Below are 14,240 nucleotides of genomic sequence, written 5' to 3'. Positions count from 1 at the left end.
TTTGGCACAAATTTAGCCGGTGTCTAACTTCGAGCCTATAGATATTTATACTGGAACATTTAACATGGGAAAACGAATCTCAAATACTGAGCTAATAAGCATTTGTGGCTCAATAGGTACCGGAACTTTTTACCTTTTTAAAAGTTTTAGACTCTCTGCACTGTCGGTCTATATATGACTCGACCAATCCGAGCACTTGTAATTGCAGTAAAACACTTTATTGCCCTAAATATGCGATAAAACGTTCTTTCACGGAAGTTTTCTAAAACGGTTTAACTCCCTGCACAATACTATGAATAAATGAATGGACGTGTCATTCAACACTATAATACAAAAAAATATTGTAAACATAAACACTAAATTTCAACAATCGCCAAATAATAGGTAAGGTGTCAAGTCAGAAAGAAAATTTTGACAATTAATAAGGAGCTACTACTGGGTAGAAGCAATTTCCGTGTCTTGTCCAAAGACACACACACACAAACGGCCACTATGCTACCAGCATCGGTCCGCGAACACGAACCCGTAAGCGCTTGATGCATATATCCTCTAACATCAGACTGGCGAACTAACCGCAGTGCCAATGTGGGCGAATGTGTAATACTTTCCAACTCATAAACGACACGTATAAAATATGAAGACATTCATTACAATTGAGTATATATTATACCGTTAATCCAGTAGTACACCGTTAGTTAATATTTTCAATTTTTAACTGGTAATTTTAAAGAACGCTAACACCGCTACGGCGCTATTGTAAAACACGCACTAGTGTGCCCACTCTATCTACGATTTTTTCGTTTCTTTCTTCTGCGATTCTTAACGGGCCCGACAACTGGTGGGGGTTGTGGCGTGCGGGTTACAACATCCGACGTGTTTTCCAAATCCTGGTACGGGTTGCGAGGTCTTGGTATATACTTATTAAGCTCAATCTTGAACTCTTTAATTATTTTTAAAGATAATTCCTTGTTCTCATGAATAAGGAATGCATTAGTGATTTGGTACATTTTTTCCATGATGTCCATTTCAGTTCCGACTATTACTAATCTATCCAAGCTGTGCAGAAGACCAATCGTCGCGTTCCATCTGTAAATCTTGCCCATGGACCTCACGAATTTGAAACGAAAGATGTTCAACTCCTCTTTCCAATCATTTTGAACCATCGTCTCTACTAGGGAGAGCATACTGATGACGTCATCGTGAATTGCTCTATGTGTAAAATAGGGCGTATCCTGCATCAAACGATTTATCAACCGATCGAGATTTTGTTTCACATCCAATCGAAATGACCGCCATTTTTCTATCCTAGAATATAAAAAGCAGAGATTAGATTAGAGCAAATTAATTTTAAGATAGCTTGGAATGAGAACGGGCAAGCGGTATGTATAGTAGGATGGGGAAATGTGGGACACTTTGTCTGACGAGACTTTTTAATTTTAGTTTTACGGACCCTCATTAATGGTAATCAAAAAAACAATGTTACAGAATTTCTTTACAGTAGCCTATTATCACGACTTTATAAATCGCGCGTCAAAGCCGATTAAAGTCGAAAACTTAAAATAAACATAGATATTACAAGCAACAATCATTTTGCAAATATTTGCAGCTGAGGGGTTCGTGGTTGGGGTTAAATATTAAAAGTAGTAAATGTTAGAAACTTACACGATTAGGACAAATGCTCCCAAAATGAATATTGCTGTTAAAATCATTTTGCTCCCTTTATCTTCTGCAGAGTCCGGCATTTCATATATACGTTGCGACTAAATTCACATTAAACTAGAACAATATAAATTTAAATGATTCTTTCAAATGGATCAGATTAACAAATCATTAAAATAACCGTATCCGAACAGTCTGGGCTCGTACAATCTCAGCCTAATAATTTAGTATAGCTAACGTTGCCTTTACTGTATAGAGACACTGGCAATAATACCATCATATATAGCCTTATGACTTAACTGTGACTAGCGCGCCCACCGTAATACGTCATTAGACCGAGTCGAACCACGAGTGTAGACTAGTATTGTGCTCACGGGTATTCCCCTTTATCAATCCTTAAGTTTTTCCGTGCTTGAAAAACTTAGCGTACTGAACAGTTTTATCGCAGCCTTAAAGTCCACGTTGCCCGATACATTTAAAAAGAGTTTTATACGCGTTATTGATTGTTACGATTTTCTCTGGGTTTATAAACACTTGCAAAGGAGCACAAAAAACATTCTTTTTCTATATCCAGCAGGGTGGGGTAGAATAGGACATGTTTTCATTCTATTTTCTCATCCCATTGGTTAGTAAACAAAGAATATTTAAAACTGTTTAAACACAATAAGGAAATATGAGATTTAGTTGCTAAAGTATCTCATCTCAACCCCACAGTATTACACAATGAAACCGGCACATTATACGAAATATGCTAAAACATAAAACACGAAATTAGCATTGCAATATTTGTCTTGTGGTTTAAATTTATAACCAATATGCATGAACGATATATATTTATTAAAATCTGAACATTTCATACAAAATACTAACTATTAATTATAAACATATAACACAAAGCAGCATGCTAACTGCTGTGGGTAAAAAATAAACATCAATATATGAATTTAACAGTATAGCTGCAGCCGTTGTTTTGCGATGTCCCAGTGTTTACATTTCTGGCTTGTCCTCATGGGCGTCTGAAGCTTTGCGACAAAACGGGCAACACTGTTTTTGAAGCACCATCAACTCATAGTCATCGGCATGAAACATCTTTTAAAATAGATATTAAGCAAGTTGCAAAAATACTGTCAGGTAAAGTTTTGATGTCATTTTCTACAACCCCATTTAGGCAAGGACACAACCAAAAATGGCAACAGCACCTGTGTATAATTGACTAACCTGAAAGCATGAATCGCACATTGCAACTGCCACCTCAGGCATTAGGTTTTTGAAATATTGAAATCGTAACGGAGGGGCCCAGCGTCGTACGAGAACCTCACGGCGTGGGAGAGCTCTCAGAACTGACCTGTTCACAACAACGGGCAAGTAGTCTCCGCCACCCTGATAACAAAGAAGAGAAACTTGGTTTCAGGTTAAAAACAAGTACCAGAAAAAAAGTATAATTTTGAAGTGACCATTTTAGTAAAAGATTGTTTTAAAAATATAAAAGTTTCCAAACACATGGTGGAACATAAAATGAAAATTGTTTCTTAGTTTTAGTCCAGGAAACTGGACATCCCTGCAAGGGGTTTTATAACAGACTGAGTGAGTATACCAATTTTATACCCAAGTACTGCATATACTACCGCTGAAAATTTTTCAAACATTTTTGGGAAATTTTTGGAAACTCCCGTTTTATTAAAAACTTTTTTTACGACCTCAAAAGTGAGAAGTCGAGCAGTAAACGGATCTTCTTCCTCTTCTTCATCCATTCTTAATGTTTGCGCATCCCTCTCTGTGTCCTTCCATTCGTTGGACTTCGCTTGTTTGATGGAGGAGTCGATGAGTCTACACGCTTCTTCATCACCGATCCCTTCCTCCAGCGTGAACTCCACGAGTGGAAGAACCTCTGCAAATATCCAAAGATTTGTTGTAGAATTTGTTGTCATTTTTTTGCGTCTTCATGTATATGGTTATGTTTTCTATGCATTTTTGGGCTTTTCAAGAATTGTTTCTCCTGTTTCAGGCATTGTTATGCTCTTCAGGTAACTTTTAATGAAAAAATAAAAAAAATTCTATTATCTTTTTTGCACTTACCACCCAAAAATAGGGTAATATATTACTCACCAAATGAAGAGAAAGAATAAACGAACGGCTGATGACAGTTAATGCATGAACTGCCTTGTGCATTCAGCAATGGATTAGTAGTGGAACATCTATAACACATTGGCTGCAGATCCTAAAAAAATGTTTTAATTTTCACAAATTCTTTTTTGAAGTATTTATTTTACAAATTTTATTTTCATATTTTTCCTCCAAATTTTTTTAAATGTTTAAACAATGTTTTTTCGTATTTCTGAAAAACCTTTTTTTTCACATATCAATTTTTTTTGAATATTAATATATTAAACCTCTTACCTCATTATCATGGTAAGGTTTAGATCTTATTGTTACTGAACCCAAATCAATCAGGTCCTGGAACCTCAAAGGTAATTTCAATGCATGTAGCTTGTCATATGCGTGACGTGCTAGCTTGTACGCACCTAATGATCTGCTCTGCTTGGCGAGCGCATATAAGGTCGCACTGTGGGGTGATAGTTAAGAAAATGTAATATATAATGTAAAACAAAGGGTGGAAGCTTCTCTAATTTAAACCAGATTGCAGCAAAAATAATTGCTCTGTTACCTAAATTAAAGTATTCACAACTACTAAAACATGGCTTACACATTAAAACTAAGTTTAACAATACAGGTAAAGCATAACAAATATATGATGTTTAAAAGGATACACTTTAGAAACCCCTCTTGGCGGATTTGAACCCGATATACTGTGAAGTAGAAACCTCGCAATGTTGAATAATGCTTCAGGTAAATGGGAAGTAAATGGTTCATCCTGTGTTTAATAAATACAAAGTCATTTGCTTATTATCATGGGAAATGGAATGTTACTGCTTTAACCTCGTGGGTCGGAAAACGACAGTTTGAGTTGTTATACACGGGTGTTCTGTTTCATACACCTCGAGCCAGCTAACCAGTTACCATGTATGTAACTTTCTGGGTGTGTTTTTTCTGTATGGTTAGCAATTGGCCAATAAGTGTCTTGCACAAAGACACATCTACTCACATTGGTAGCAGCGACAAGCCTTGAACCGATAACCTCTGGCGTACCGGACGGTGCACTAATCACTGTACCAAGGTCCCAGAACATAACTTACTGATTGTTATATAGTAAGGCAATGCAGTATAAGCTGATATGCTTCAGCTGATGATGTATACAATGTGTTAAACTTACAGTGTATCTTTGTATGGAGTGATACACATAATATATCTCAGCAAGTTTCTGATATTTTTTGAACTTCTTCAGCATTTCTGCTTTCTTTGGTGTTCTCTCTATATTAAAAAAAATGGTATTAGTGTTGCCGAAAAAATCAACGATATGTAAAAATTCAGTGTTTCCCAACCAAACGAATTAAATATTTCCTAAAATACTCAGTATTTCCAAAAAAATCAGTGTTGGGCTGTTGGCCAAAAAATAGAGTGTATCTGAAAAACTTATAGTTCCAAAAAAATTGCAGTATTAAAAAAAACAGTATTGCTTGATAAAATATCTTGTTTCTTACCTGCAGCTATGTCTAGACACTGCATAGATAGCATCCAGTAGTAGTAACCTGCGTCGTTAAATCTACATTCATCAACTGCATTCTCAGTTAGTTGTTCAAGTACATGCAGAGCTTCAGTAATGCGACCAGCTTTGTGGAATGCTGCAATTTATATAGGCTGTTTTAAGGAATTCGTAAAATTGGTTTATATTTAATTTGCTAATGTTGTGTACAAAACAAAAATAATAAATTATTATTGTATTGGCAAAATAAAATATGAATGTCTGAATGTAACCACTGGGCTGTGGAACTTTTAGGCAGAGGAAGTGATAGGCACTAGAACACATGCATCCACAATGGTAACAGCATTGAGCCTTGAACCAGTATCATTTGGCCTAGAGGTCGGTGCCCTAACCACTTTACTACAACGGCAAAAAATGTATTTAAATTTTGGACTTAAGTGGCTCTGCAAGCAGTTTGGTGCTTTTTTAGATGAAAAAAACTCAAATTGTTATTCATTAAATTGAGTATGAAATAACTTCTTTACCTTTCTGTGCTTCTTCAAACTTATCATTCTCAGCCAACCACTTTGCATGGGGAACATAAACGTCATCTTTAAACTCAGGGAACTTTTCCACCAACGAGAAAGCCTGAAAATATGTGTTATAGCAATAGTGTTTTAGTGATTTTTTTAACATGATAAATAAAAACATACTTTATGCTGTTTTAAAAAAAATCTAGTTTTTTTAAACTTTGTGACTTATTTATTAAAATAGGTACACTTGGAGGATTAAAAAAATCTAGTTATATTTAATTTTGTGGCAAAATTTTATATTTTATATAACAGTATTAGTACGTAGCCATTATTAGTGTTTTAAATCCCTACCTCATCCCAGTTCTTTGTTTCTACATGCAAAAGTATATGAGCTTTTTTGTCACCCATCTTATTATACACCTCTGCACAGTAAGCATACTGTTGTAGCCGTTTAAGATAGAAGGCACACTTTGTTAGCGCCTCCCTGTCAGCTTTATCCAATTTTCGGGCGACCTCCATTAACCTAAGTATCAAGGTATAAAAATATATAGAAAAAAAACTAGCAAACCCAAACAAATACAACTTTAGTAACCAAAAACCTACTAAAACTATGTTTAATAAAATCCTGGTGCAGTACATATTACAATTTAAAGACAAATTTTCTATGAAAAAAATAGTCCTGTTACATAATAATATTACCAGCGAAATAAATATAAAAAAAACTATAAATAAATAAATATAAAATATTTAAATATGAATATAAAACATATTTAAAGTATATATATAAAAAGTAAAAACACAACACTTACATATCTGTCCACCCATGTTCCCCAATTATATCAAGAGCTTTCAAGTTTTCACCAGCAGCCAGATACATCTTAGCGGCTTCTCTAGGCTCGTTTGTGTTTTTGGCCCAGTTTGCTTGTTTTGCCATCAATTGCTTGTGCTCTACTGGATCGCTGGTCTCCACATATTCCTGTTATAAAAACATTTTTTAAGGAAAAAAAATCAACCTAAATTTAATAAAAAATTCTGATAAGGGTAATGAAATTTGCTGATAATACTTTGGCACCTAATACCTATGTTTACCACAAATTATATCAGCCGAGAATTTTACAGCTCTACTTTTATTATCCCAGAGCAGAAGAGCTTTAAAAAAATTCAAATTTTGGATAAAATAAAAGTTTGCACATAATACAGAGAAATGATTGACCTTAAAAGACAAACTTGTTGTTCACCCACAGAATTTTGTTAAAAAAAATACATTTTTAATAATACAGTTATGAGTTATATTCAACAATTAATCAACCAAATGAGAATATTTGAAACTTCTGTTAAGCTAACCCGCCCCTAAATATTCAAAATATTATAAATGACTTTATTGGACTCTTCGATTAGGGTAGCAAAGATTTATAAATATTGAAATCAAAAGACAGGATACATTTATTTGCAAAAAAATATAGTTGCTACACCACAGTAGTACCTATACCTAAAAACAGATATACCTTTGCAAGTTCAAACATGCGAAGGTCCGTATACATATCCACTGCTTTCTGTGAGTGACCAGCCTTCTTATAATAACCTGCAGCTTCAGCAAATTCACTTCTATAAGCATGGATGTCAGCCATGAAAAGGTCGGTTTTGTTTTCACCACGTTTTTGACGATCCTATGTATTAGGTTAATTAATATAGGTTATGTATAGATAACCTAATATAAATTGCTTGCGCTGTTCAGGGCAGGTAGGTTGTTACACAATCATTTTTTTACATAATCATAAGTAAAAAGTAGGTAAAAACCACAAAAACTAAAAAATGAAAAAATTAAAATCAAGTTTTACAACATACAAAAAAAACACTTTTAATATTGCAAACAAAATACCTTTAGTTAAATAACCAGCCAACAAACAATATAGTGCAAGACTCCAGACAACCAGACGCTTACACAATAATTTTTCATTATATTAACACCAAAAACTTTAAAACCTTGTGAACTTTAAAACCTTGTGAACTTTAAAACTTAAATCTTTAAAACCTTGTGAAACTTTTTTAAACATAAAACATCAACCTTTTTTTGGAAAAGAACTCCCTGGAGACCTTATCCGTAACGAAAATGCACAAATTTCACAAAAATGAAAAAAAAACAGTTGACCAACCTCTATGTTTTGAATAAGTTCCAGATATCTTAGATTACGGATTCTCGTAAAGGCTTTCCGAGCAACGTCAAAACTCAAATTTTCTAGAGCTTTTTGTGATAGATTGTACCAATCTGTGTCTGTCACACCCAAGCATGCTATCTGGTATGCCTCACTGTGGGAAATTAAACATTTATAAAAGTAATATTTTAAAAGCATAGATTATACTTAAGTTTTTGATTTTATTTTTTTGTTGTTAATAACAGCACATCTATTAGTGGGTTAAGGCTTATGTATGGAACACAAAATAAACAACATGGGTTTAAGTTTTTATCCTCCTTTAATATTTTGCAATTCCAAATAGAACAGCAAATGCTAGCAGTTTACAGAGTTTGAACTTTTAAAATATTGCCACTGTATAAAATAAACACAAAACACACAATGAGTTGATGTTTCTTATTTAAAAACATCTTTTAAAAATTTTGTTTTTTGGAAAATCAGTTGTTCCTGTTGTTCTTATTTTGTGTTCAATACGGGTTCTTATTTTGTGTTCAATATAGTAGGCCTGCCTATTAAGCGTCAAACCTGGGGTTGCAGGGTGGGCAGGCCTACCCTAGAAATTTTCTTACTCTTTTAATCAGTATACATTACAATCAAATATTTTAGATTCGTTTCACAGCATTGTGTCTAACCTTGCGCGCAAAGAATCCTGCCTACCCTGTAATTTTTAAAGATTGGTGCCTATGGGACTGCCTATTGGGCTAAACCACTTACTTGTACAACTGCCGGTCAAGGTACTGGTACATTGGTGCCGATTGTGGAACATCCACTGCTCTCATGGCATGCACGTGTAAGCAGAATATACGAGAGCCACAGTAGCCGACTACGAAGCCATTCATGCGTCGTTGCTGTGCTGGGAATGATCCTGCTTTGATACCCAAGTAACCTTTACCTGAGTAACAAAGCATTTCCTCGTTCTGTGTGTTCCAAGCCACGCTGTTGGCATTTACTTCCTAAAAAAAGAAATAGTTCTCACCAATTAAGTAAAATATAATAGACTTGTAAATATGGGAAAAAATGAAAAGTACTTGGTAAAAAGTAAATAATAAAAAGGAAACATTGAAAAAAAATAGTTTAGTTTTTGTTCAAATATATTGTTTCCAACGGAGCATGGAAAACAGGGAGGGGGCATTCTCGGAGATACTAAACCCCTCTTTTTTCAAAGAAAAATTTATAATTTTTTTTAAAAAATTCTCCTAAATCGCCCTTTTTTTCTGCCTACATACCTCAAAGAGAAGTTCTTTAGTTGCGATGTCATACACATGGCATGTTGAGTTATCGCTGATTATCGCAAGTTTTGTTCGTTTCATGCTCAGATCAAGACACCGGATGGAGCTGTTAATCTTAAGCATCTCGATCGGAAATGGATTGTCAACAAAAATTTGTAAAACCTTGAAAATAAAGAGATTATAAAATTTATTCCAATATATAAAATGGTGCTCATTTATTAAAAAATAAAAGTGACAAACTACAATTTTTCTGTCCCGTCAAATGATGTAAAAATTTATCCCCAGAGTAAATTTAAAACATAGCAGAGAATAAAAAATCTCGAAGTTAAGTAAAACGTTTCAGATGTACAGTATTTCTGGAGTGTGATAGTTCTGCATTATAACAGCAATATCACCTGTCCATTTTTCAACCCTAATAGCATCCCCTCTCTACCAGCAGGTCCCCCAATCACTTTGATATATCTGATGTTTGCTTCAAGCAACCACTCGCGCTGTTTCTCTCCGTCCATTGAAAAACAAGTCAGTTTGCTTTCCTGTGTGTTAAAAACATATTAAAAAAATTAAAAATATAAGAAATAAAAAGATAGAAAAAAATAGATTTCTTAAGCCAGCTGAAGTTTCTAAGGGCAAATGTTTAAAATGGCATCTGAAAACGCAAAATTATTGCATGAAATGACAAAAAAGTTCAGATTAAAAAGCCAATAAAATGGGAGCTGTGGCAGTGGTTGAAGTGCTCGCCTTCGAACCAAAGGTTACCAGGTTCAAATCTTGACGATGCTACCATATTGGCAGAAAAAGGGGGAAATTATATACACAACAGCATATGCCGTAACTTAATAGTTCGAATCAAGAAAAAGTATCAAGACCCAAGTTTCCTTAACACGCAAGAATAAAATAGTCCATTCATTCACCCAGTGCACTTATAAAAATAAACACCAAACTCACCTGACAGAGAATAATATTTTCGCTGCATACAACCAACAGATTGCACTCAAATTTTTTCAGAATCTTATTCACAGGTTTGTAGGTAACTGTGGTATCTTTAGTGACCATCTTGTAAACTACAATACGATCTGATAGTTGGACCTGCAACAATACACACATTAGAAAATATAATATAACATAAACAATTGTTTACAATGTGAACCATGCTGTTTTGAGTGAGTGTGTACAACTCAAACAAAACTTTGCGTTAAACTATCTATTTTCAGTTATGGTTGGACCGAAATGTGTGTAGTTTATTTCGTATCATTTTGAAGTCTTGGCCTTGGAGTGGGTTATACTTCAAATAACTTTACCTTACTATGGTCGGAAGGTTCAGCAAAACAAAGCACTAAAGGAACAAAGAAAATAGCCATGAATAGTAAATATGTGTGCAAATATTTTGAAAAACTTTTGAAAAACTTCATAAAATTGGCACCCATACAGATGTAATAATCATGGTTATTTTACTTTCTTTGCATATCAAAGAACTGCATACACTATTCTCTAAGTCTTAACTAGGCAACCTGATGAATAAAAAGTCTCTCGAACTACTTGAAAAAATAACCTTACCGCGAGCTTATCTTTATAAACTGATATCTTCTTGACAATATCATTGCACTTGATGGTGATCTTTGATGAGTCATCTTCTTCCAGATCGACATCCATTATATCAGAGTTGAGTCGTTGCACTACCACGTTGGTAAGCAATTGTCGGAAGGCGTAACAGTCTCTGTACAAGCCATGCACAGTGGAGAAGGTTAAACTGTGACATGTTATCGTGCCATCCTGGTGCCCAACAACCTGTTACAAAAGAAAACTATTCAGTGAATTTTTTCATGCGTCATACCTGATTTTTCGTTGATATGCCCATTTAAGTAATAAAAACACTATCTAGGCATATATGCAGGAATTCTTCAAGTTTTCCATCCAAAACCTGTATTCTATATTTTTGTGCAATTTAATTCTTTTTAGTTAAAAAAAGTACCTAAGATTCTTTAAAAATATTGCATTGTTTTGTTGTTTTCAAAATTCCATGTTTGTATATTAACAATAGTAATTTTTAATTGAATTTACACCTTTAAAATTATTCAGGCACTTACCACAACATTGCCATCTGGTTTGCAAGCAATGGACCAAACCCAACCACTGTTGCTGTCGGACACTATACCAAGGAAATGTCCTTCTTTCGAGTACAAGGATGTCTTCCTGTTAGATCCACCAACCACCAAGTACCTTCCTTCATCAAAAAACTGGAGTGCACATGGGTCAAATTCCAGTTTCGTATCTTTGCCAATCTGTAATATAATGATAATAAATTTATATTTATTTTTTTTGAATAGAGTAGATCAGGTTAATTAACACATAAAATAGAAGAGAATTGGAATTAAAACAACAGTACTTTAAAATACCCACTCCATTTGAGCTGAGTATGTTACAGAAACAATCATTTTTTTACTTTGGCGGTTGATACACAGTGCCAAAACATAGCAAGTGAACTAAATAAATATTTAAAAAAAATGATTTAATCTCAAAAGTAAAGTCTGGAGCGTTTTAACTAAATGATAAAATGTGATACAGTTAAATTCTTCTATTTAAAAAAAGGAATCAAATTTTGTTACCTGTTTCCCATTCAAATGGTAAAAGGAAAGGTTTTGTCCCCAATCACAAACAGTAAGAACATCATTGGAGTTATTCCTGCAATATAATTGTTTAGGAATCGGAAATTTCTAAACTTTAAACTTGTTTTACTTGTTCTGGTTCCATAGTACTTTCCAAATAGGGCACAGTGAACCTCCTGGCCGCTCAATCTTTATTTTATCCTCTCCCATCTTGCTTCGTATACTGATAACTCCGTTAAAAAGGCCAAGAGCAAGATATTGACCATCGCTTGTCCAACTGAAAAAACATTTTTTATTTTTTTGTAATCTTAACAAAATGGTTGAAGCGCCAATTTGGTTTTTTATTCAAAACATTCATTTTTAAGCTTTGAAATAGTGTTAAAAGGTGGAAACATAGTATAAAAAAAGTAATGCAAAATGGCAATAAAAAAATAAAATCAAAAGTGAATTTTAAATGAATTAAAGAAATATATCATAAAAAAACAAAACTGCAGTAAAAATCAAAGACGAAATAATTTACAATCCATAATATATGAAAGCTTATAAAACTTAAATCACCTGCAACATGTAATTCTGTTGCTCATCTTATGTTTATTCACAGACTTTTGCTCAGGAGCCCACAAACCTTAATAATAAATTTATTTGTCTTTGCAATTATGGTAGCGACTAGCGAAGATTTAGAAATGTTTTAAACAAAAGGCAGGATATAGCGACAAAACAACAGTTGTCAAAACATGCTTACAGTTAAAAACATATTTGAATTTATTTGAAAGAAAATAATTGTGGTTGCTGTTGATCTATGTTTATATTAAAACAAAGTTGAATTTACACCAAATGTATTGCCATGCTACAACGTTATTAATTTCCTTACCAAAGTCATTTATTGCACATGATGCCAACTGAGGTGTAACAGGGTTGTATGCAAGACACTGGATTGCTTCATTGTGGCTGTTTCAAATTCGAATTTAGTAAACATTAAGCAAACTTGTGAATTTTTATTGGTGTACATAAGTTCAAGTAAAAATCCCCTATTACAATGTCAAATATATTGATAATAATTCTTAAAGAAACACATGTATAATGTAACCCTTTTTTTTCTTTAATAAAGTAACAAATCGTAATATAGTATTCCAAAACCAAAATATGAAAAAAACACTAGTTATGACAGTGGCATAAAATTTAACAAAAACAGAAGGACTGTTCTAATTTTAAAAAAACACATAAATACTAATATGAACATTTCACAACTCTTACGTATATTTCAGTATTCCTGCCAATTTATCTGTCCATATAATGACACACTTATCAGCAGCACCAGAGGCAAATCTTTTACCTGATAAAAACAAATGCGAATGTAACCACTAAATGACAACCATGACAGTACAATATCGCAGTTCCCTTTGGAGGTCTCAGAGATGCAAAAGCGATTTTTTGGGGAGAAAAATTAAAAAGTTAAGAGTTTTGCAGAACTTATTTGTCAAATTTATTGTGAAAACCCTGAATTGTCAATTGTATATTTAGACACCCCAATCTCTTTGGCCCAATTAAAGAAACAAAATTAATTTTTACTGATCCCCAACTTAATACATATTCACTTACCATCTCTAGAGTATCCAAGACAATAAACTGTATCTTTATGAGCTCGTAGAGTTTGTGAATGTGTTCCATCAGAAGGATCATACACCAGTATACGACTACCTGATGCAACGAGTAACTGGCTTCCATCGGGTTTAAATGCAAGATCGTATATGCTGTGAACAAATTACAGATACATATCAGCAGGGTAAAATAGAAACAATATATTGATAGTACTCTGTTAAAGCTGCTGAACATATTGCCTACTTTATTCATGTAATATAAAAAAGGGGCAGAACTCTTTTTGCTATAATGTGCGAAGACCTTATTTAAGTGTCAGTAAACTTCTATACGTTTTGATCAGAATCGGTCCAATTTAACAAAGACATGATGCCCGAAATCTAAAACATGAAATAATTAAGCTTAGAGTATGAAATTTATTTAAAAAAAAAACGTTATTTTGTTATACCATTTCGGGGTCTGTCCTTTGTCCTGGGGCTGGTCCGCCCAAAGTGGCATAGTCCTCATTTTCTTTTGCTATGGATTCCACAGTTGTAAATCTCAATATTTCGTAAAATCAGAGTCTCAAATTGGTGCTCCAAGATGTTTTACTTGAACGAAAATTTTGAGACGCGGAATGTAAATATGCGTTGTTAGTAACGTGCACTCATGCGTGACAACCAATCCAAACAGAAATTTTAAATTTTCAGTGATCTCTATAGACTTTTGTACCTAAGTTTTTTACTTAAAAGCAAATAAATTAAAACATTTAAATTTGAAATGTTACACCGTATCTAAAAAGCGGTAACGCATGATTACTTGGGTGAAGAAATGTGGCTAATTAAACATGCGAAGACGCATTGACGTGT

General features: G+C 33.7%; 2 protein-coding genes across 2 annotated transcripts; both read right to left on the bottom strand.

Moving 5' to 3' along the window:
• Positions 1–297: 297 nt before the first annotated feature.
• Positions 298–2,335, bottom strand: LOC149732722 (uncharacterized). Its single transcript, XM_089882645.1, has 2 exons — positions 1,663–2,335; positions 298–1,305 (listed from the first exon to the last, which is right to left on the bottom strand). Exons 1-2 carry the CDS (start codon positions 1,740–1,742, stop codon positions 783–785), a joined length of 603 nt encoding a protein of 200 aa, XP_089738771.1. The 5' UTR covers positions 1,743–2,335; the 3' UTR covers positions 298–782.
• Positions 2,336–2,475: 140 nt separating this feature from the next.
• LOC149732721 (intraflagellar transport protein 122 homolog) lies at positions 2,476–14,107 on the bottom strand. The gene is made up of 26 exons (XM_089882590.1): positions 13,841–14,107; positions 13,396–13,547; positions 13,051–13,129; positions 12,668–12,744; positions 12,355–12,421; positions 11,927–12,073; positions 11,797–11,872; positions 11,278–11,472; positions 10,748–10,978; positions 10,139–10,279; positions 9,589–9,726; positions 9,191–9,355; positions 8,679–8,917; positions 7,926–8,079; positions 7,278–7,439; positions 6,582–6,748; positions 6,124–6,295; positions 5,785–5,887; positions 5,259–5,399; positions 4,931–5,028; positions 4,428–4,531; positions 4,057–4,222; positions 3,766–3,877; positions 3,357–3,547; positions 2,878–3,039; positions 2,476–2,748 (listed from the first exon to the last, which is right to left on the bottom strand). Exons 1-26 carry the CDS (start codon positions 13,897–13,899, stop codon positions 2,647–2,649), a joined length of 3,600 nt encoding a protein of 1,199 aa, XP_089738716.1. The 5' UTR covers positions 13,900–14,107; the 3' UTR covers positions 2,476–2,646.
• Between the last annotated feature and the right edge of the window lie 133 nt (positions 14,108–14,240).

This window comes from Ciona robusta, chromosome 8 (assembly GCF_009617815.1).
Source record: "Ciona robusta chromosome 8, ASM961781v2".
Taxonomy (NCBI): Eukaryota; Metazoa; Chordata; class Ascidiacea; order Phlebobranchia; family Cionidae; genus Ciona; species Ciona robusta.
Note: the sequence above shows the minus strand (reverse complement) of the source record. Positions and strands in the feature narration are given on the sequence as shown.